General features: G+C 34.7%; 1 protein-coding gene across 4 annotated transcripts in view; it reads right to left on the bottom strand.

Annotated features, from left to right (window-relative positions):
• CSMD3 (CUB and Sushi multiple domains 3) overlaps positions 1-22,540 on the bottom strand; it is a 1,195,693-nt gene that overhangs the window by 69,016 nt on the left and 1,104,137 nt on the right. For 3 of the 4 annotated variants that reach the window (XM_004431279.3, XM_087447535.1, XM_087447536.1), the window contains 4 exons: positions 19,312-19,497; positions 17,259-17,453; positions 14,481-14,654; positions 1,375-1,548 (listed from right to left, as the gene is read on the bottom strand). In XM_004431279.3, coding sequence (XP_004431336.2) covers positions 1,375-1,548; positions 14,481-14,654; positions 17,259-17,453; positions 19,312-19,497 — 729 coding nt within the window. The remainder of the gene's footprint in view (positions 1-1,374; positions 1,549-14,480; positions 14,655-17,258; positions 17,454-19,311; positions 19,498-22,540) is intronic. The other variant, XM_004431280.3, reaches the window with a different exon arrangement.

Genomic DNA, 22,540 nt, shown 5'->3' with positions numbered 1-22,540 from the left:
AATCTCTATCATCTGATCCTATGATGTTGCAATTACATTTTTATATTTTCTCATTTTCTAACATCAATTTTAATATAAATGTCAGTAATTGGGACTGGAAATAATTATAAGAAAAAAATAAGAAACACATTAATAATTGACTTCAAGGTCCAAAATAGGATAGATTGTGATGTGAAACATTGTGTACTGCTAGGGAATCAGCGAAGTAAGAAAAAGTAATGGAGTTATCAATATTCAACTATACTATTACTTTTGTATTATAACAGTCATAATAAATGCAAAATGGGCAAAGCTATAACATACATATAGGAACCACAAAGCACAGCAGGTATATTTAAATAAGAATAATACAAAGGTATTATTTTAAAATCCATTTTATTATTCATGTGTGAATTCATATGTAAATTAACTTAAAAGATCAGATGAATATTTGTTGAACTCGTGAGATATTTTATTAAGACAATTCCAAAATTACATATAGTTATACAACTTTGTATGAATTTAAAAATAGTGGAAAGAGTGCTTTAAAACAAACTTTTAAATAAATTTTAAATATTTAATATAATATTTTATGACTAAATATTATAATTACATTAGCTGTGATACGTAATCTTGATGTATTTAAGAACATGATGGATTTTGAAGCTAAAACAGGCCATAATGATAAACGCTTTTAACCATTCACTTTATATATAAGGGGAGTTAGAGGCTAGAGAGATTAAATGACTTGCATTAGCTCATGTAATTAGCAGTGGAACTGAAATGAGAACAATGGCCCTCCATATCATGCCTAATGATTTCTTTCCCCACTAATTATACTCCATCAGCATCTGAATTTGATGTGACAACTATACCATTATAATTATAATTATTAGAAAAAATCTATCCAAAGTACTTTTCACTATAAAAAGTTTTGTAGTATCACATCACAATAATATTGATGCTATTGCACAGTGATCTCAACAAATTAAAGTTGTTATAACTAAAAATTTGTCAAGAATATGCCTTCCATATAGGAATATGCAGTTATAAATATCATGTATTTATATTAAATACTAGAATAGCTGAATTTAATTTCTTGTCTTTATACACAACATAAATAATAATAGACATTCTATTATTTTCTTCCACTATCATAGTGGTTGGTTTTACATGCTTCTGAACACACCCCACTTTAAAGACTAGTGCACAGCAGTATAAAAAAATGAATTATGAGAATTTAGTTTATGTCTTTCATCCTTTAATATATACATATATATATTTATACATATACATATGTGTGTGTGTAAACTTATGTTATCTTACCTAAGAAAAAAATTACTGATAATTGCATGAGAACAGAGGTCTCTATTTATTTCTGCCATGCTTACTTACGCACACAGGATGGGAGCTGACCAGACCAATTGTGATCCTGTTGACATATTCTCACTGAAGAACCAATCAATCGAAAACCAGGATTACATTGATAAACAACTGTGTCTCTGTAGCCATAATTTTCTCCAATGACTTGACCATTCACAATGAGTTCCGGAATTCCACAGTGACCCGCTAAAATGGGTCAGAAGGTAATATTTTTAATACTGTGATCTAAGTTTTATTTGTGTATTTATATATATATAACATTACTAAACTTTTAAAGTTTACTTAGAAGCATGCCACAAATAATGCAAAGATGATTATATGACATAAAGATAACTATAAGATACTCAGCAAAATGCCAAATATTGGGAATGAAAAGAAAACACATTTCTAGTAACACTCGGGTCTCTAAGAAATTAGAAAACGTTTCAATCTGTATAAAAACAAAAATATAACAAAATTTGAGAAATACAGTTAAAGCAGTGCTTTCATAGCTTTTATAGGGGAAATCTATAGCGTTAAGTGCTTTTATTGGCAAGAAAAAAAGATATATGATCAATGACCTAAGATTCCACCTTAAGAAGGGGAAAAAGAGGAGCAAAATAAAGAAGAGAAAATAAAGCCAAAGTAAGTAGATGGAAGGATATACTAACGACTGTTACAGAAATCAAGGAAACAGAAAATAGAAAAACATTACCTAAATAGAGAACATTATCTAAGTTAAAAATTCTTTCTTTAAAAATAGCGACAAAATTCTTAAACTCCTAGCTAGTCCTATCCACACACAAAAAACAGAGAACAAAATTACCCATATCAGGAACGAATGAAGTGATATCACTACAAGCTTTCAGAAATTAAATGAATAAGGAAATACCAAGAATAGCTTATGCCAATACATGTAAAAGTTCAAAAGAAAAGAAGAAATTCTTTGAAAATCATATCATACCACAACACAAGATAAAATAGAAAATATGAATAGTATTTTGTCTATTAAAGTGTTTGAATTCTTAAGCAAAAACCTTCCCACAAAAAAACACTCAGGCTCAGATGTTTTCACTGGTAAATTCAATCAAACATTCAAGTTAAAAAAAAAAAAAAAAGCAACAAATTTACACACACTCTTTTAGAAAATAGAAAAGAAAGGATTGCTTTCTAACTTGTTTTATGAAGTAATCATCGCCCCAAGAGTAAACCTGGAAAAGACAGATGAAAAAACCAATGTCCTTCATGAACACAGATGCAAAACTCCTTAATAAAATTTTAGAAAATCAATCTAGAAACATATATAAATAATAATATCATGATTATCTGGGCTTTATCCAAAAATGAACAGTTGGTTTATAATGGAATATCAACCACTGTAATTTACCATAGTGACAGAGTAAAGGAGAAAAAAATATATGATTATTTCAATAGGTAAAGAAAAAGTATTTGGCAAAACTCAGTACACAGTCATGATGAAAACTAACAACAAATTAGAAATTTAAGGAAACTTTTCAACTCGATAAAGACATCTGTGATATTGTAGTTCATAATAAGAAATATATGGTTGCTCGTGGTCCCCATTTCTGGCAGAGCTCCTAAAACTCTTGGAATTACCTAAGTGACTAGAGCAACAAAGGTATCTTTTGTGATGTTAATAAGGTGACTTACGGACCTCACCTAAGGAAGAGGGCTGGTTGCCAGAGGAGCCAACCAAGTGATTACAGGGTTGGAACTTTCAGTCTACCCCCCTGACCTCCAGAGAGGGGAGAGGGGCTGCAGGTTAAATTAATCTCCGCCAATGGCCAATGATTTAATCAATGGTGCCTATGTAATGAATGTAATGAAGCCTCCACAAAAACCGAAAAGGTCAGAGTTTGGAGAGCTTCCAAGTTCATGAAGACGAGGAGATTTAGGGAACAGGGAGCGCACAGAGATCTGGCTTGGAACCTCCATGACCTTCCCACATACCTTCCTCTATGCATCTCTTCCATTTGGCTGTTCCTGAGTTAAATTCTTTTATAATAAACTGGTGATCTAGTAAGTAAAATGTTTCTCTGAATTCTGTGAGCCACTCTAGCAAATTAATCAACCCAAGAAGGGGATCATGGGAACCTCTGATTTATAGCCAGTCAGTCAGACGCACAGGTAACAACCTGGGCTTGGGACTGGTATCTGAAGTGAGGGCAGGGGCAGTCTTGTAGGACTGAACTCTTAATCAATCTGATGCTATCTCCAGGTAGATAGTGTCAGAATTGAGCTGAATTGTAGGACACCCAGGTGGTGTCTGAAGCACTGCTTGTTGTTGGAAATTGAGTCTGAGAACACCAAAAGACAGCTAAGCAAAACCGCCTGCTAATATCATATTTACAATGAAATATTTAGTTCTTTCCTTCTGATATAGGGAATCAGACAAGGATAACCATGCCCACCATTCTATTTAGCATTGTTTAATTGGACCTATCCAGTGCAATACTTTAATACAAAAGAAGGAAGAAAAAGCATAAATTTGGGAAACAAAAAGTAAAACTATTTTATGCTCCGATGATATATATGTAGAAAATCTTATTTTAAGAAAATCCTAAAGCTAGTAAGTGAGTTTAGCAAGGTTGCAGATATTGTTAGATGCCCATTTCCCCCAAATGATCTACAGATTCAACACAATCCTGATCATAATCATATCACGCTTTTTTTAAATATAAAAATGGAGAAACCAATTCTAAAACTTATATGAAACTGCAGAAGAGCTAGAGTATCCAAAGTTATCTTGAAAATTAAGAACAAATTGGGAAGAATTACATACAAAATTTCAAGACTTATTATAAAATCTCTTGAACTAATGGGAGATATCTTTCTGGAAAAAAAATAAATCTCAATATTACTTTATGATGCATAGAATAATAAATTAAAGATAAATCATAGATATAAAAGTAAGATAAAAAACTATAAAACTTCTAGAAGAAAACATGACAGAAAATCTTTGTGACTTATGGCTGAGGAAAGGTTTTCTAAACAAGACAGGATCAGCAATAACCAGAAAGGAAAAAAACATGATAAGATAGACTTTACCAAAATTTAAAACTTCTGCTCATCAAAAGACACCATTAAGAAATGAATAGGCAGTGAATCCTAGAAGATAGCAGCGTAAGCAGACTCAGAACTCACCTCCTCCTCCCGTGGACACAGCCAATTTAAACTACTCGTGGAAAAATTACCCCTGAGACAGAACTGAAAACTGGAAGAGGAACTCCTGCAACAACAGACAATCCTAACTGAGGTGGAAGAGGCAGAGACTCCCTTCTGGAGAGGAAAAACGCCGCCCTCACAAGCCGCCAGCTTCATGGCCGCCGGGAGCAGCTCACAGGTCCAAAGCCTCCCTGGAGGCGCGGGGCTCTGAGCCAGGGAGCGCCCCCGCTGTGGGCATTTTGTGGACCCAGCACAATCGAGACCAGCAGCATAATATCTGACTTTGCCTGCTACTAAAACATTGGGAGAACCCCCAGAAAACCGGGTTCACAAAGAAACTAAAACCGGCTCTTAAAGGGCCCGCACGCAAACTCACCCGTCTCAGAAAGCATCCTAAAATCACCAGAAAGAAAGGTGCACAGTGCTGTGGTGAAAAGAGACTCACCTAATAGGCCCTGAGTGCATCTCAGTGAGGGGTGAGACGTCTCCGGGGACTGGGACATTGGCGGCGGCCATTGTTGTGGCCTGGTGTGAGTGTGCTGACACAGATGCCATTGGAGTTCTCCCTGAGGCCTGCTAGCCCAGGGTCTGCCCCACCCGCTAGAGCACCGATTTAATCCAGCTCAGCCAGGACAGGCAGCCCACCCTAGAGACTGGCCCCACCCAACAACAAGCCCTCAGACAACTTGTGGGCCTGCACAGATTGGTGACTGGATTCTCTGCAGCCTGGTAACTGAGCCGACTTGAGCGGGGCAGAGTGTGCACAAGGAGCTGGTGGAGAGTGTGGGGCAGTGGTGGACTGTGTGGGGCTCCCGCCATGGAGAGACTGGGTCTGCTTGGGGAGGTCTGCGCGCTCACACGGGGCAGGACTGTGTTGACTGTGTGTGTGGACCTGTGGGCGGCAGGGCTTGTCAGCTGCAGAAGACTTGTGCTTCTCAAAGACCCACATAGGAGGTTTGCCCCACCTTCCAAAGCCTGAAACAATTGGGTGCTCCTGTGCCTGAGGCCAGCCCCACCCAGCTGCAATCCTCAGAGAGCTGACAAGAGACCTAATAGGCTAGAGGCTTACAGCAATTGTAAGGCCCTGAGTCTAACAACCTGCCACACTGGGGGCCTACTCACTTAAAAGAAAGACTGCAACACAAATGTGGTATTAGAACTTGCAGCCAACTGTGCTGGGGCTCCCCACACCTGATAAAGAGACTGAAGGGCCCACAACAACTACAAGCTGAGCATTACAACAGCTGGCCAGGAGCATAACTCAGCCTCCCTGGGCGCCTACAGGGAGAGCAAACAGGCCACAACAGAAGGACACACGTAGCCCACATAGGGATCAACCCTGGAACATTGAGAACTGAGGGAAGCACAGTGGAAGCCTCCTAAGGCATCACTTACATAAGGTCACCTATCCAAGAGCAGGAGATGTAGCTGACCTACCTAATACGTAGACACAAGCACAGGGAAAGAGGCAAAATGAGGAGGCAAAAGAATACATTCCAAGTAAGGGAACAGGACAAAACCCCAGAAAAGGAACTAAGTGAAACAGAAGTGAGCAACCTACCTGACAGAGAGTTCAAAAAAAGAGTGTTAAGGATGCTCACTGATCTGGGGAGAAGAATAGATGAACTCAGTGAGAATGTCAACAAAGAAATGGAAGATATAAAAAAGAACCAATCAGAAATGAAGAATACAATACTGGAAATGAAAAATTCATTAGAGGGACTCAAAAGCAGAGTAGAGGATACAGAAGAACGGATCTGTGAGCTGGAAGAAAGACTAGAAGAAATTACCCAAGGTGAACAGGTAAAAGAGAAGAGAATTAAAAAGAGTGAGGACAATCTAAGGGACCTCGGGGACAACATCAAGCGCACTAACATCCGTGTTATAGGTGTCCCAGAAGGAGAAGAGAGAGACAAAGGGGCCAAGAATCTATTTCAAGAAATAATAGATGAAAACTTCCCCAACCTAAGGAAGGAAACAGACATCCAGGTACAGGAAGCACAGAGAGCCCCAAACAAGATAAACCCAAGGAGGCCCACACCAAGACACATCATAATCAAAATGTCCAGAATTAAAGATAAAGAGAGAATCCTAAAAGCCGCAAGAGAATGTCAAGTTACATACAAAGGAAACCCCATAAGGCTATCAGCTGACTTCTCAGCAGAAACCTTACAGGCTAGAAGAGAATGGCACGATATATTTAAAGTGCTAAAAGGAAAAAACTTACAGCCAAAAATACTCTACCCAGCAAGGTTATCATTCAAAATGGAAGGAGAGATCAAAATTTTCCCAGATAAGCAAAAATTAAAGGAGTTTGTCACCAAGAAACCAGTGCTACAAGAAATGTTACAGGGACTGATTTAAGGGGAAAAGAGAAGACCCCAAATAGGAAAAATTATCTATTTCCATGATTACAACGTAATGGATACAAATGCACAAAAAAGAGGTTAGATATGATATCAAAAACATAAAAGGAGGGAGGAGGGGAGTTAAAGGGTACAGCTTTCAGACAGAGGTCAAACTAAAGTGACCATCAATTCTGTATAGAAGAAGAAAGGAACAGAGAAGGACTACTAAAACACTGAGGAAAAAAAGAAAAAAGTTAAAAAATGGCAGTAAGTACATATTTATCAATAGCTACTTTACACGTCAATGGACTAAATGCTCCAATTAAAAGGCATAGGGTGGCTGACTGGATAAAAAAACAAGACCCATATATATGCTGCATACAAGAGACACACTTCAGACCTAAAGACACTCACAAACTGAAAGTGAAGGGATGGAAAAAGATACTCCATGCAAATGGCAATGAAAAGAAAGCTGGGGTAGCAGTACTCATATCAGACAAAATAGACTTTAAAACAAAAACTGTAAAAAGAGACAAAGAAGGGCATTACATAATGATCAAGGGAACAATCCAACAAGAGGATATAACACTTGTAAATATCTACGCACCCAATGTAGGTGCACCTAAATATATAAAGCAATTATTAACAGACATAAAAACAGAAATAGACAGTAACACAATAATAGTAGGGGACTTGAACACTCCACTTACACCGATGGATAAATCATCCAAACAGAAGATAAATAAGGAAACATTGGCCTTAAACGACACACTAGAACAGATGGACCTAGTAGATATATACAGAGCATTCCATCCAAAAACCGAAGAATACATGTTCTTTTCAAACGCACATGGAACATTCTCCAGGATTGATCACATATTAGGCCACAAAACAAGTCTCCATAAATTTAAGAAGATTGAAATAATACCAAGCATCTTTTCTGACCACAACGGTATGAAACTAGAAATCAACTATAGGAAGAAAATCAGAAAAGCCAAAAATACGTGGAGATTAAACAAAATGCTTCTTAACAACGACTGGGTTAACAAAGAAATCAAAGAAGAAATCAAAAAATACCTGGAGACAAATGAAAATGAAAATACGACATGCCAGAATTTATGGGATACAGCAAAAGCGGTTCTAAGAGGGAAGTTTATAGCGATACAGGCCTATCTCAACAAACAAGAAAAATCTCAAATAAACAATCTAACAATGCACCTAAAGGAACTGGAAAAAGAAGAACAAACAATGCCCAAAATCAGTAGAAGAAGGGAACTCATAAAAATCAGAGCAGAAATAAATGAAATAGAGACCAAAAAAACAATAGAAAAAATTAATAAAACCAAGAGCTGGTTCTTTGAAAAGATCAACAAAATTGACAAATCTTTAGCTAGACTCACCAAGAAAAAAAGAGAGAAGGCACAAATAAGTAAAATCAGAAATGAAAGAGGAGAGGTTACAACAGACACCTCAGAAATACAAAAGATTATAAGAGAGTACTATGAAAAGCTATATGCCAACCAATTCGACAATCTGGAAGAAATGGATAAATTCTTAGAATCACACAACCTTCCAAAACTGGATCAAGAAGAAGTGGAGAATTTGAATAGACCAATCACCAGTAAGGAGATCGAAACAGTAATCACAAACCTCCCCAAAAATAAAAGTCCAGGACCAGACGGCTTCCCTGGTGAATTCTACCAAACATTCAAAGAAGACTTAATACCTATCCTTCTCAAACTCTTCCAAAAAATTGAGGAGGGGGGGAAGCTCCCTAACTCATTCTATGATGCTGACATTACCCTGATACCAAAACCAGAGAAGGACAATACAAAAAAAGAAAATTACAGGCCAATATCACTGATGAACATCGATGCAAAAATCCTCAACAAAATACTAGCAAATCGCATACAACAATACGTTAAAAAGATTATACACCATGATCAAGTGGGATTTATTCCAAGGATGGTTTAACATTCGCAAATCAATCAACGTAATACACCACATTAATAAAATGAAGAATAAACATCACATGATCATCTCGATAAATGCAGAGAAAGCATTTGACAAGATACAGCATCCATTTATGATAAAAACTCTGAATAAAATGGGTATAGAAGGAAAGTACCTCAACATAATAAAGACCATATATGACAAACCCACAGCTAATATCATCCTCAATGGTGAAAAACTGAAATCTATCCCTCTAAGAAGAGGAACCAGACAAGGATGCCCACTGTCACCACTCCTATTTAACATAGTACTGGAAGTCCTAGCCAGAGCAATCAGGCAAGAGAAAGAAATAACAGGGATCCAAATTGGAAAGGAAGAAGTGAAACTGTCACTATTTGCAGATGACATGATTTTATATATAGAAAACCCTGAAGAATCCACCAGAAAACTTTTAGAAGTAATAAAAGAATATGGTAAAGTTGCAGGATACAAAATCAACATACAAAAATCAGTTGCATTTCTGTACACTAACAACGAAGTAGCAGAAAGAGAAATTAAGAATACCATCCCATTTACAATTGCAACAAAAAGAATTAAATACCTAGGAATAAACTTAACCAAAGAGGTGAAAGATCTGTACACCGAAAACTATAAAACATTTCTGAAAGAAATTGAAGAAGACACAAAGAAATGGAAAGATATTCCGTGCTCTTGGATTGGAAGAATTAACATAGTTAAGATGTCCATACTTCCTAAAGGCATCTATAGATTCAATGCAATCCCTATCAAAGTTCCAAAAACATTTTTCACAGAAATAGAACAAAGAATCCTAAAATGTATATGGAACAACAAAAGACCCCGAATAGCTAAAGGAATCCTGAGAAAAAAGAACAAAGCTGGAGGTATCACACTCCCTGATTTCAAAATATGCTACAAAGCTATAGTAACCAAAACAGCATGGTACTGGCACAAAAACAGACACACAGATCAATGGAATAGAATCGAAAGCCCAGAAATAAACCCACACATCTATGGACAGCTAATCTTTGACAAAGGAGCCAAGAACATACAATGGGGAAAAGAAAGTCTCTTCAACAAATGGTGTTGGGAAAACTGGATAGCCACATGCAAAAAAATGAAAGTAGACCCTTATCTTACACCATACACAAAAATTAACTCCAAATGGATTAAAGATTTGAATGTAAGACCTGAAACTGTGAAACTTTTAGAAGAAAATATAGGCAGTACGCTCTTCGACATCGGTCTTAGCAACATCTTTTCAAACACCATGTCTGACCGGGCAAGAGAAACAATAGAAAAAATAAACAAATGGGACTACATCAAACTAAAAAGCTTCTGCACAGCAAAGGAAACCATCAACAAAACGAAAAGACAACCTAACAATTGGGAGAAGCTATTTGCAAACCATACTTCTGATAAGGGCTTAATCTCCAAAATACATAAAGAACTCATGCATCTCATCAACAAAAAAACTACCAACCCAATTAAAAAATGAGCAAAAGACATGAACAGACATTTCTCCAAAGAAGATATACAGATGGCCAACAGACACATGAAAAGATGTTCAAAATCACTATCAGGGAAATGCAAATCAAAACTACAATGAGATATCACCTCACGCCCGTCAGAATGGCTATAATTAACAAGACAGGAAACAACATGTGTTGGAGAGGATGTGGAGAGAAGGGAACTCTCATACTCTGCTGGTGGGAGTGCAAACTGGTGCAGCCACTATGGAAAACAGTATGGAGATTCCTCAAAAAATCAAGGATAGAACTCCCATATGATCCAGCTATTCCACTGTTGGGTATTTATCCAAAGAACTTGAAAACACCAATTTGCAAAGGTACATGCACTCCTGTGTTCATTGCAGCGTTATTCACAATAGCCAAGACTTGGAAGCAACCTAAGTGCCCATCAAGGGACGAACGGATAAAGATGATGTGGTATATATACACAATGGAATACTACTCAGCCATAAGAAAAGATGAAATCCAGCCATTTGTGACAACATGGATGGACATTGAGGGTATAATGCAAAGTGAAATAAGTCAGAGGGAGAAGGTCAAATACCATATGATTTCCTTCATTAAGTAGTAGATAATAACAACAATAACCAAACACATAGGGACAGAGATTGGATTGGTGGTTACCAGAGGGGAAGGGGGGAGGGAGAAGGGTGAAAGGGATAATTCGGTACATGTGTGTGGTGATGGGTTGTAATTAGTATTTTGGTGGTGGACATGATGTAATCTATGCAGAAATAGAAGTACAATGATGTACACCTGAAATTTTTACAATGTTGTAAACCGATGTTACTGCAATAAACAAACAAACAAAAAAAAAAGAAATGAATAGGCAAGTCACAGGCTGAGAGAAAATATTCATAAAACATATAACGATGAAGGACTTGCAACCAAAACACATAAAGAACTCCTATAGTTCATAATAAAAGGCAGTTCAATATAAAAGTTACTTCACTACTTCATAAAGGAAAATTTACAAATGGCCAATAAGCCCAAGAAACTGTACTACATCAGCAGTCATCAAGACAATGCAAATTAAAATCTTGTAAGATACCTTTATGTACCCAACAGAATGGACAAAACTAAAAGATTAGTTACACCACACGCTGGAGAAAATGTGAGACAACGAGAACTCTTCCAGGAATTTTACTCCTGAATATCCAAGAAAACTGAATGCATAAGCCCACCAAAAAAATGCATATGCCGACATGAATATTCATAGCATCGTTATTCATAATATCCCCAAACTGGACAGAGCCCAGGAGTCTATCAACAGGGAATGTTTAAAGTGTGGCATATTCACACCATGGAATTCTACTCAGCAATAAAAAAATCCAAATCACCAATATACACAACAACATGGATGAAAGAAAATGAAAGAAACCTTACACAAAAGAGTACATAATTTAGGATTCCATTAGTATTAATTTTCTAGAACAGAGAGAACTGACATATGGTGAAAAAAATCAGAACAGTTATTGTCTCAGGGTGGAGGGGAAGGAGAGCTGCAGATTGACTGTGAAGGGCCATGAGGAATCTTTCTTAGGTAATGGTAATGTTCTATAACTACAGAGTGGTTTGAGTTACACTGGGGTACACTTTTGTCAAAACTCATCTAACAGCATATTTATGATCCGCGCATTTTGTTGCTCACATATACATTTTGCCACAGTAAAAGGGCAACGAGGATGGTAAGCAAATATTGAAATCTAGCTAATGATGGGTATGCTGAAATGTCGAGCAATGACATATACTGGATTCTGCAACTTACTTCAAAATGCATCAAAAAATTAAACCAATTGATAGAGGCCTGGAAGGATGGATAGATACGTGATAAGCAAACATGACAAAATGCTAATTGTAGAGTCTAGATGGTGGGCATACAGGTGTTTGTTTTCATGTCTTTCACTTGAAAAATGCATAATAAGATCCTTGGGGATTAGGAATAAATGCTTTATATTTAGAGAAACAATTATAAGAACATTCTAGTGGCCATTCTAAGCCTAAAGTGTCTGGGGCTATAAGGACAAGTTGTTTTCAAATATGAGAAAAATGGATGGACTACATGAATCCTTAGGGTCAACTCCAAGCAAAAGGTTCTAGGATTTGCTCGTTTGGCAACTGCGCTTTCCTCCAATCAACATTCTTTTGAATTTATATTAGATGTCAACACCATATCCTCTACAATGGACCATGATGTTGTCCCCATAGACTGAGAGGCAATGTTTTCTTATAAATATTTCTTTTATGCCCTGTCTCTCTAGGGAACAGAATCAGGATTCTAAACAGGTGAATAAAACGACCCTCTGCATACAATAATCAGTACATAATATACAATATATAATAACAGTTCATCAGGGAATTTTTTGTTGTTGTTAGTGCCATTGAGTTGACACCAACTGCTAACGACCCTGTGTAAAGAACCCTGCCCGGTCTTTTTGCGCCATCCTCTCACCTTCCAGCCCTATATCAGACAATGCTCCGCTGCTATTCATAGGGTTTTCATGGCCAATTTTTTCGGGAGTGAGTGACCACATCCTTTTTCCTAGTCTTGGTCTGGAAGACTCCGCCGAAACCTGTCCACCTGTGGTAACTGTGCTGGTATTTGAAATCCCGGTGGCATAGCTTTCAGCATCACAGCAACACGCAGCCACCACAGTATGACAACCCACAGCCAGGTGGTGTGGTTCCCTGACTGGGAAGCAAACCGGGGCCACGACAGTGAAAGCACTGACTCTTAACCGCTAGACCACGAGGGCTGGCCCATCAGGGCATACATGTCATAAAATATAGTATTTTAAATTTAGTTTACATGTATACTTTCAAATATATAAGTAAACTAAATAATCTGTAATTGAAATCAACATAACCAAAATCAGTTTAGGAACTATTAAGAAATATTTAATGATTTAATCCTGTATTAATACAGAAAGATTTAATTTATTTACTACTTTCGTTTTCATACTGTAGTCTTATAGCCTATTCAAATATATGTGTTCTTATAAAGAAACCACTGTTGCTAGTTTTCCAAGTATACCTATTCAAAAATATGCCTGAAAGTGGGTAAAAGAGGAATTTTAACTGAAACCTCTAGCTACACCTTTTTAAGTTTCGAATAGCGATTGTATTACCATGAATATTTTCAACCTTATTAGCAAAACAATATATTCAAATTGCCGAAGTATAGACTTTTCTGCCATGTATTGTATTCTTAAACAGTAAATTTTAGAGACAAAACATTGTACAAATTTAGCAATACCCTGTTTATAGTAATCAGCAACTTTAAATTAGTAAACAAAAAGATTATGCCTTGTTCCCAACAGATAAGTGAATAATTATTAGAAAAATTTTCATTATATCTAATTCAGTATTTGCTGTCATATCTTGAAATCATTTTAGAGAAAAATAAAGCATAAATCATACCATCCTCTTAATATTAAAGAAATTATTGAAGACTTTAAAAAAGAGATAAAGCATAAATCATAATATTCTTTTAATAATAAAAGAGGAGGGGTAAGACAAACTAGCTAGTTCAGTTTCTTTTACTGAACAGTTTTTCATAATGAATTCAAAGAACCCTAAAGGGAAAACAATCCTATTTGTCTAAAATCAGGTTTGAAAAAATATAGTTTTAAAGTTTTAATAGAAAGTAATATTAAACATGTTGAAATCTTATGAAATAAAAAGGGAAAAAGATATTTAAATATGGAAATTGTTTTTCTTCTTTAGTCACTACCTTAAGCAAATCGGTGAAAGGAGAATTGACTATGGTTTAGAATGAATTAACTGCTACAGGGATTAATCCAGCTGAGTATGCAGACATATAATTTTCAGCAATTAGTTTTCACCTTTTTATTTTCACCATGCCTGGAAGAAAATGTGTCTCTCCTTAATGACATAAGATGCTTATTTGGAATATTAGTTGATTAAGAGTTATCGTTTAATAGCTTTTCTGCCATGAAATATTTTTAAAGTTAAATATTTTCTGGGTATTTAGCATCCTTATTGAGTGAGTATAAGTTGTCATCTCATATCATGGAAAAAGGCTGCCTCCTTTCCAGAGCATAAAAAAAAAGTTTGGTTAAAATGATTTAAAAATCTGTACCTAGGCACCTGGTTTCAGAACCACTCCAAAGACCCGAAGAAAGGCATTCCCGTACAGCAGAGCCCACAAGCATGAATCCAGAATCGCAGATAAAGATGGCTGTTGAGCCATACGAAATTTGAGTTCCAATCTTATTTCCATTTGGAGGTGTAGGTAGTTCTCCACAGGAAATAACTTGAAAAAAATTAAAAAGTAAAAATGCTTAGACAATCAATATGTACTTGGTCAAAACCCTGCTTTTAACACTTTAAATTCCCTATGATTTGACGTATTTAAAACTGAAATTGACATCTGTAAAACACATTTGAATGAGTGTGAAAATGCAGAGAAAACAGATGACATAATTTTAAAATTTATTCCCTTTGAGTTCCCATAAAACCTTCTAAGTGACAGTGACACATAACGAAGGTATTTTCTTTGCATTTTTTGCATAGCCGACTTGGTCACTCAGCAGGTTGTAGTGAAAAAAACTCCACAACATTAAAGAAAGGATAATTCATTAGTCCAAAATCTTTCTCTGACTTATCAAGATGACGCTGGGTAATCCCTGTGACTTACCAAACTGAGCCAAAGTTTCCTCATTATCTAAAATAATGCTAAGATAGTAATTACAACTAGTTTTTGCTCAGACTATACAGTTAATAAAGAACTTTACATGCGAAATATCATTTGATTCTCACAAGAACCAGTAGATATAATCATATTTCACATTTTGTTTGCAGGCTTTAAAAATTTTTTAAAAAGATTAACTGACTTGCTAGGTCATTCAGAACCCAGCGCTTATGACTCCTTCATATTTAAAGATTACAAATGAAATGCCTTTCTAGACTAAAAACAATAATGGAAAATGTTTATTAAGTGCTTATTTCGTACCAGACTCTATTACTAGTGCTTTAACTTACATAATTCTCGAAACAACTTTATGAGGTAGGTGCAGTTGTTATCTGATTTATATACTAGGATATGGGCACAAAGAAGTTAAGTAACTTTAATAAGTTTACACAGCCCGTATAGCTAAATCAAAACGGAAACCCAGCAGTCTAACTCCAGAACCCTTACTTAACCACTAGCCCAGAGTGTGTTATTCTGGCTCCAGCTCTGGCTTTCAGCTCTAGGCGTTAGGTGGACATTAATAAATCGAAATTTTGCAAACTTCAAATGGTTGCATATAAAATTTAAAATGTACTGATTGTTTTGAACTAATTTCCCAACAATCCTTTGAGGTAGCTATAATATTTATAAACTAATATGAATATTTATATTATTTTCATTTAAAAGATGAGTAAATCGAGGACCAGAAAAATTACTATTCTTTCTATTTTCTCAATGAATCGCAATTCTTAGATTCCTTGTCTTTCCCCCATTCTTACCTGTGGCCAGGAACCTGATCTTACATATCACCTAAACCCTTCTACGTAATAGAGGATAGAGCACAAAGGAATTGGGCAAACATTTGTCGAATGTCTGATTAAATTAATGTTTCCTTTGTAGATGCTTTTTTCCTAGCTCCTTGAAACGTCCCTATTCCATGTGCCTTTTTAATGAAATTATACTGGAAGAACAACGAGACTGGAGACAGAGAAAAATCCTAGGAGAAATCCAAATGAATAGGGCAAAAATTTACAAATACAGATGCAGTATTTTTAGAATATCAAAGATAATTTAGATAACTATTTTTGAGATTTTAATTTGACAATATGATTTTCTTATTAAAAAGGGCAACCCCAAAATCCTACACTTGTATGGACATTAAGAAAATAAATTGGGAAATAAAATATTCGTAAGTAAAATAATACTAGGTACTTACTACACATAGACAGTTTGCTATGTTAAATTTCTTAATTATCATAATCTTATTTAGGCTTCTGATTCTTTTATTAGTTTATTTATAAATTATGAGTGTGTATGCCATAAATGCCATAGAGTTGTTTTGGACACGAAATAAAAGGATGAATTTTCAGCCTAGCATATTTCCTGGCACAAAGTAAAAACTCAATAAACGTAGTGAAGAAAGTTCAAAGGAAGTTCAAGATATTTCATCTGAATATCCTATGTTCAGTTAGCTTATCTACATTAGACACTGGCCAATTATATTATAAGAATGCATGGAAATGGAATGACTTATGTTTAATTTGACTCAATAAATATTTATTGAGCTCCTGCTGTGAATCATGTTCTAGCCGACATTTTCAACGTCATACCATTAAATCTTTATAATAACTATGAGATATATTATCATAATTTTCTAATTTAAGAAATTTGGGATCAGAGAAAATAAACATCATATAACATAGTGATTAAAAGCCAGGGGCTGTAGTCAGACTGCTTGGGTTAAATCCCATTTCTCCACCATTTACAGGCTCTGTGACTCATGTAAAATGATTAAATGCGGGGCTCAGGTTCCTTTTTGATAAAATGAATATAATAATATCAACCAATTTATAGAATGACAACTAAGGAATAAATGTAATAATACATGTAAAGAGCTAAAAGTAGTGCCTGTCAAGTTGTAAGTGTACAATAAACATTATCTAGCTGTTTTAAATGATAAACCTAGAATCCAGACACAGGATTTCTGAACCCAAAGCCAATGCTTTTTTCATAAGCACTTACTAATACAAAAAATAGTTAGAAAACTTAAAAACATAATGAGAATAAATGACCTTTTTTAATAATGTTGTCCCATGATTGCTCTAGCGAGTTTGGAAAAGGAAGTGATCAAGCAATTCAATCACCAACGATAGCTTATGAAATAAATTTACCAAAGTACATACTTACTTTGGCAATATGGTCTTTCATTTCTCCAACTCCAGGTACCATTAGGAAGGCATTCAATTGAAGCAGGACCTAGTCCATGATAACCAGGGTCACAGCTGAAAACTACCTTAGTTTTGTATTCATAATGGGAGCCATTCACAATTCGCCATCTTCCGTGTTCCAAGGTAAAGGAATTGATGCTTGGACATGTAACAACTATACAAAAAACCAAGACCATAAATGATAATAAGTCAGTCATATCTATTCTACTCCCTAACTATATTTCATGTCTATTCCATCCTTTACATCATCTCTGCCTTAGTTCATTCACTATTGTGCTATACAAGGTCCTTTAGCATTTGTTTTTAATTTCTTTTCTATGTTAATCTTTTTCACTTGCCCCAGCTCTGTGGTCCTGCTGGCAGTTCCTTGAACATGTCCTGCCATTTCACACTTCAAAGTCTCTGTACATATTATTCTATCCACCTAGAATCCTTATTACTGCCTTATCTCTACTCTCTTCTTTCTTTTTTTTTTGATTACTATATCCAAGTTTATTCCTTAGTACAAGAGGATATGATATACATTTTAGTGATGAATCATTCCAATGATATAAGTTAGTTAATATTGTCTCTTTTATTTGAAGCTGATTTAAAAGTATTCTTATCTCTTTTTTTCTCAGCTTTACTGAGGTATAATTGACAGGATGTGGAATAATAGGAACCCTTGTACAAGTTGGTGAGAATGTAAACTGGTATAGCCATTATGGAATATAGCCCATTCGGAGATTCCTCAAAAAATTAAGAATAGTGGGCCGGCCCCATGTCTTAGCTGTTGAGTGCATGCGCTCTGCTGTTGGAGGCCCAGGTTTGGACCCCAGGCACACACTGACGCGCCGCTTCTCTGGCCATGCTACGGCCGCGTCCCACGTACAGCAACTGGAAGGATGTGCAACTATGACATGCAACTCTCTACTGGGGCTTTGGGGGAAAAAAAAGGAGGAGGATTAGCAATAGATGTTAGCTCAGGGCCGGTCTTTCTCAGCAAAAAGAGGAGGATTAGCACGGATGTTAGCTCAGGGCTGATCTTCTTCAAAAAAAAAAAAAAAATTAAGAATAGAACTACCATATGATTCAGCAATCTCACTTCAGGATATATATCCAAAGGAAATGAAATCAGGATCTTGACGAGATATCTGCACTTTCATATTCATTGTAGCATTAGTCACAATAGGCAGATATGGAAAAAATCTACTCTCTTAGTTCTTAAGTTCTGGAATGACTATATTTTGAGGAAATTTGTTTTATTAGAATGACATTTTTATGCAAGAGTTGTGATATAACTTTGGTTAATTCAAAACTTGCTCAACATAAGTAGAAGCATTATTAGACACCTATGTTAAGATTGAAAATAATTTAACAACCCACATTTTAAATGAAATCATGGCTAAGTTGAAATGTCAGCATTATATGAGAAGAAATAACTGAAATATAGAGAAAATTCAAATACCTTATTTAAACTAACATTTTCCAATCCTGCTGCTACCAAATATTTTATCAAAATTATTTTCTATCACCATTATATAATAGTCATTTACCTATTAAAGCAGTATTGACAGCAATGGGAAATATTCTAAATGTAAGTAACCTAAAAGCCAAAAGTAATGGATCATTTCAGAAGCATCATTTATCCTTATAAAAATCAGAGCTGAATGTATTAAAATATAATTTGATTAATGCAAACTTTAAAATTTTTTTCAAGGGGCTATGTATTGAAAACACATGTTGACTGATGAATGGCTTTTTACAAAATAAACGAAACTTTGTAATGTAACATGAAAAGTCACTTTAATTTTCTGACATAAATATTCCAGAGCTTTCAAAAATGAGTAAAAGTCCTTATACTGTCTTCCAATTCTTCATAGTACAAGACAGCTTAATTAACTTTTATTTCCCTCTTAGACATCACACTTCATTTCAGGGATTAGTTTTAAAATTTGAGCAATATATAAAATTTTAAATCATATAAGATGCCAATAGAAAGACAAGTGATGAAATTTCCTTAACACACATACCAACACAGCGAGGGGTCTTGTTATGATTGCTCCAAGTTCCATCTGATTGACATACGGCAGTGGTAAGTTCCTTAGATGACAATCTATATCCATCATTACAAAAATATGTAACTCGGGTTCCTACCAAGTAGTCTGTTGTGAGTATTCCTCCATTTGTTGGAGCTTTAGGAATCCCACAGGAAATTGCTAGAATAAATACATACATATAAATTTACAGAAACAGAAAAACACTTATTTATTAGATAAGTCTCTTAAACTGTAAAGCACGTAAAACTATTTGGGATTCCTCTGAAATGATTTCAGAATACCTCCTAAGAAAGCTTTTCTGAACCATAACTTTTTGAATAATTTATTTCAAACTCCTATTGAATGTGTTTTTAAATTGGTGAATCCATACATTATTAATGCTTTATTTCTTGGTTTCTTACTTAGTTTCTTGTCAGCATGTGAATGGTTATCAGCATTCATACAGATTATATGAGAATGCAAGTTAGGTAAATATAGAGTGTGTCTAGTGCTAACCTATGACTGGATCATCACACAGAAAGTTTGGTCAATTCAATTTGACAGTTAATTATTAAAATTAAAAAGGTGGTGGTAACCAATACTCACCAGGACTTTAGCCAGGAATAAAACAAACAGATTTATTTTACCTGGAAGCTGGATATTGCTTTGTCTTATGTCCAGCAAAATTCTATGTCCTTGGGCACCATTCATGAAATATCATGTGTATGGAAACATATTTAATAAATATAGGGCTAGGACTTACTGTTTTAAAACCTAGTTTGGATTTTCCTGCATTTCATTGAGATGTGTTAGATGTCTTGGTTTTTATCTACAATAAACCTGATTTAGGTGAAAATTAGTTTTACCATAATGTGATAATTACAGTAAAAATGTACATTTAAATAGTTTACTGTATATAAGATATTTTCACATCTTATAAATTCGGAAGACTATACAGAAATCTTCTAAGATCGATTGTTTCCCATCTTTGCTTTACAAGTGCACAATTTGCATCTCTAAAAAGAAAAAAAAATAAGCTTTCAAATAACATATTTGGCAGCAAAACTCTAATTAAGGTGAGATTATTTGTATCTTTCACATCATATTCAAATATGTGTAAATACTTATACATATCTCTGCAGAAAGATTAATGTATTTGAATGTGGGTGCAGCCCCAGAACCAGCGGGAGTTATTATGTAATATCTGGTATATGTACTATATCACCTTTATAAAATTAGAAAATTTCTGATTCTGAAATATCTAGTCTCATAGGTTTCATAAAAGAGATTCTAAACTAGTGACTATATTTTTCTCATATCAAAAGAAATAAAGAACAGAAATACATGAGTTTAGTTTGAATATTTACAAGCGCTAAGTCCTATTTACCTATCTCCCATTTCAACCAAAAATTCTTTCTACTTCTCTTATAAAACCTACAATTTAGGTGTTTAATTTTATCCATGTGAATTGACTTATAAAGTGAAAAATTCTTAGTGAAATCTATATAAAATTCTTAAAACTGAAGGTCAGACTCCCTGCTGGTGAATAGTTTGATCTTTTGTCTTTTGATAATCTGCAAATTATGGACAGAAAAGCAGTACGCTGACTTAATAAATTATATAAACAATCTTATTTAATTATGTTATTACCCCTGCTATCTAATTACAGAACCTCTAAAATAGTGCTGCAAATATAAATAGTTCCCTGATTTCTGTTAAAGCAATGGTTATATTTCCACTTAGGACTTCTGAGAATTCCATTTGTAATAACCCATCTCCCTAGTGAATCCTCCCAAAGATCATGTATTTACCGATGTTTTAAAAATTAACTATACATTGTTGGCGTAGCATAGGTTGAATTAAGATCAAAGTAAAAAGGAAATATAGTTTAAATAGTATAGGTTCCCTATATGTGGTTGGTATAAAATGGCTATATTTTAGAACTGAAATAAAGACAACATACTAAAATGATAAGACAACACTGTACCTGTGGATAGCTTACAATTTAAATCCTCAGCTAAAAAAAGAAAACAAATCGAGTTCAGAGAACCATCATCACCGAGTGGTTGTAAAGAAGCTTCTCTACAGAACTCTCAAAAAAGCGCAAATTAAAAGTGAGGCAGGGAATACAAAGTGACTGTTTCCACATAACACTGTACAATACTCACTTTTATAGTGGGATGAGAACAGTTCAATTTCTGAAGTGGCGGGGAGTCAATGAATGGTTATTTGATGTGTAGACAAAGAAAAAAAACGTCTAACAAAACCCAAATAGGGATAGCCAACTAAATTTCTATCTTTAACTGTGCTCATTTTGTGTAACCATAGCTCAAGTAAATATATGTGAGGATGTATTGGGTAAAGACTTAAGAATGTAAAACAAATTTGGAAGAAAATAAAAAATTTGCATATGTGAATAGCTCTTCCCAATGACATTTAACCATTTCATTTTAATTCGTTATGTCCAAACAGAGATGTGTCACATACAACAAATATTTTTATAAAATAATCTTTTAAAATTGTTTCAGTGATAATAAAAGATCAATTTTGGAAATGGCTCCTGTAATTTTAAATATTTTATCATTTTACTATGCAAATACCTTCTTTTTAAACTTCATTTTGATTTACCTATTCTAATTGTAGAATAATTTTAAACTGAGAACCATGGAAAAAAATGACTCAATAGGTAAATGTCACCAAAGAAATCAATGAAACTATAGTACTGACTCAACAAAGCAATTTCAAAATTTTAGAAAGTTCAGGATATTTTTTATTTTAACCAACAGTTAATTATTTTCACTAAAGGTTTCTGAAAGATTATTATATATATAATATACATATTAAAATACATAAAAACAATCCTCACATAATCAAAATGTAATAGTTCAAAGTTCAGAACATTTTAATGTTTATTCAAAATGCATATGATTTGGAGGTTATTCTATATATTTTAAATTCCCATAATTCTGAAATTATAAGATCAAAGATTCTTTCCCAAACCAATTCTGGGAAATTATTTAATACTAAGAACTTGTAAATACTCCTGCTATTCATTGGTCAAAAGAAAACAGATGTTTTGATAGTTTATTAAAATATATCTATTCTGCCTGAAGTCAGCACTCTCAATGTTGGTAACCCACTAAGGTTATGATGCTTCCCCAAATTCTAATAAGTAATCCATGTTTCCTGCCAACAGAAGAAGGAAACAATCGTTCTTTAATTT

This window comes from Ceratotherium simum, chromosome 23 (genome assembly GCF_057802395.1).
Source record: "Ceratotherium simum simum isolate JZ-2026a chromosome 23, ASM5780239v1, whole genome shotgun sequence".
In the NCBI taxonomy this organism is placed as follows: Eukaryota; Metazoa; Chordata; class Mammalia; order Perissodactyla; family Rhinocerotidae; genus Ceratotherium; species Ceratotherium simum.
The sequence above is the reverse complement of the archived record's forward strand: the minus strand, read 5'-3'. Positions and strand labels throughout refer to the sequence as shown.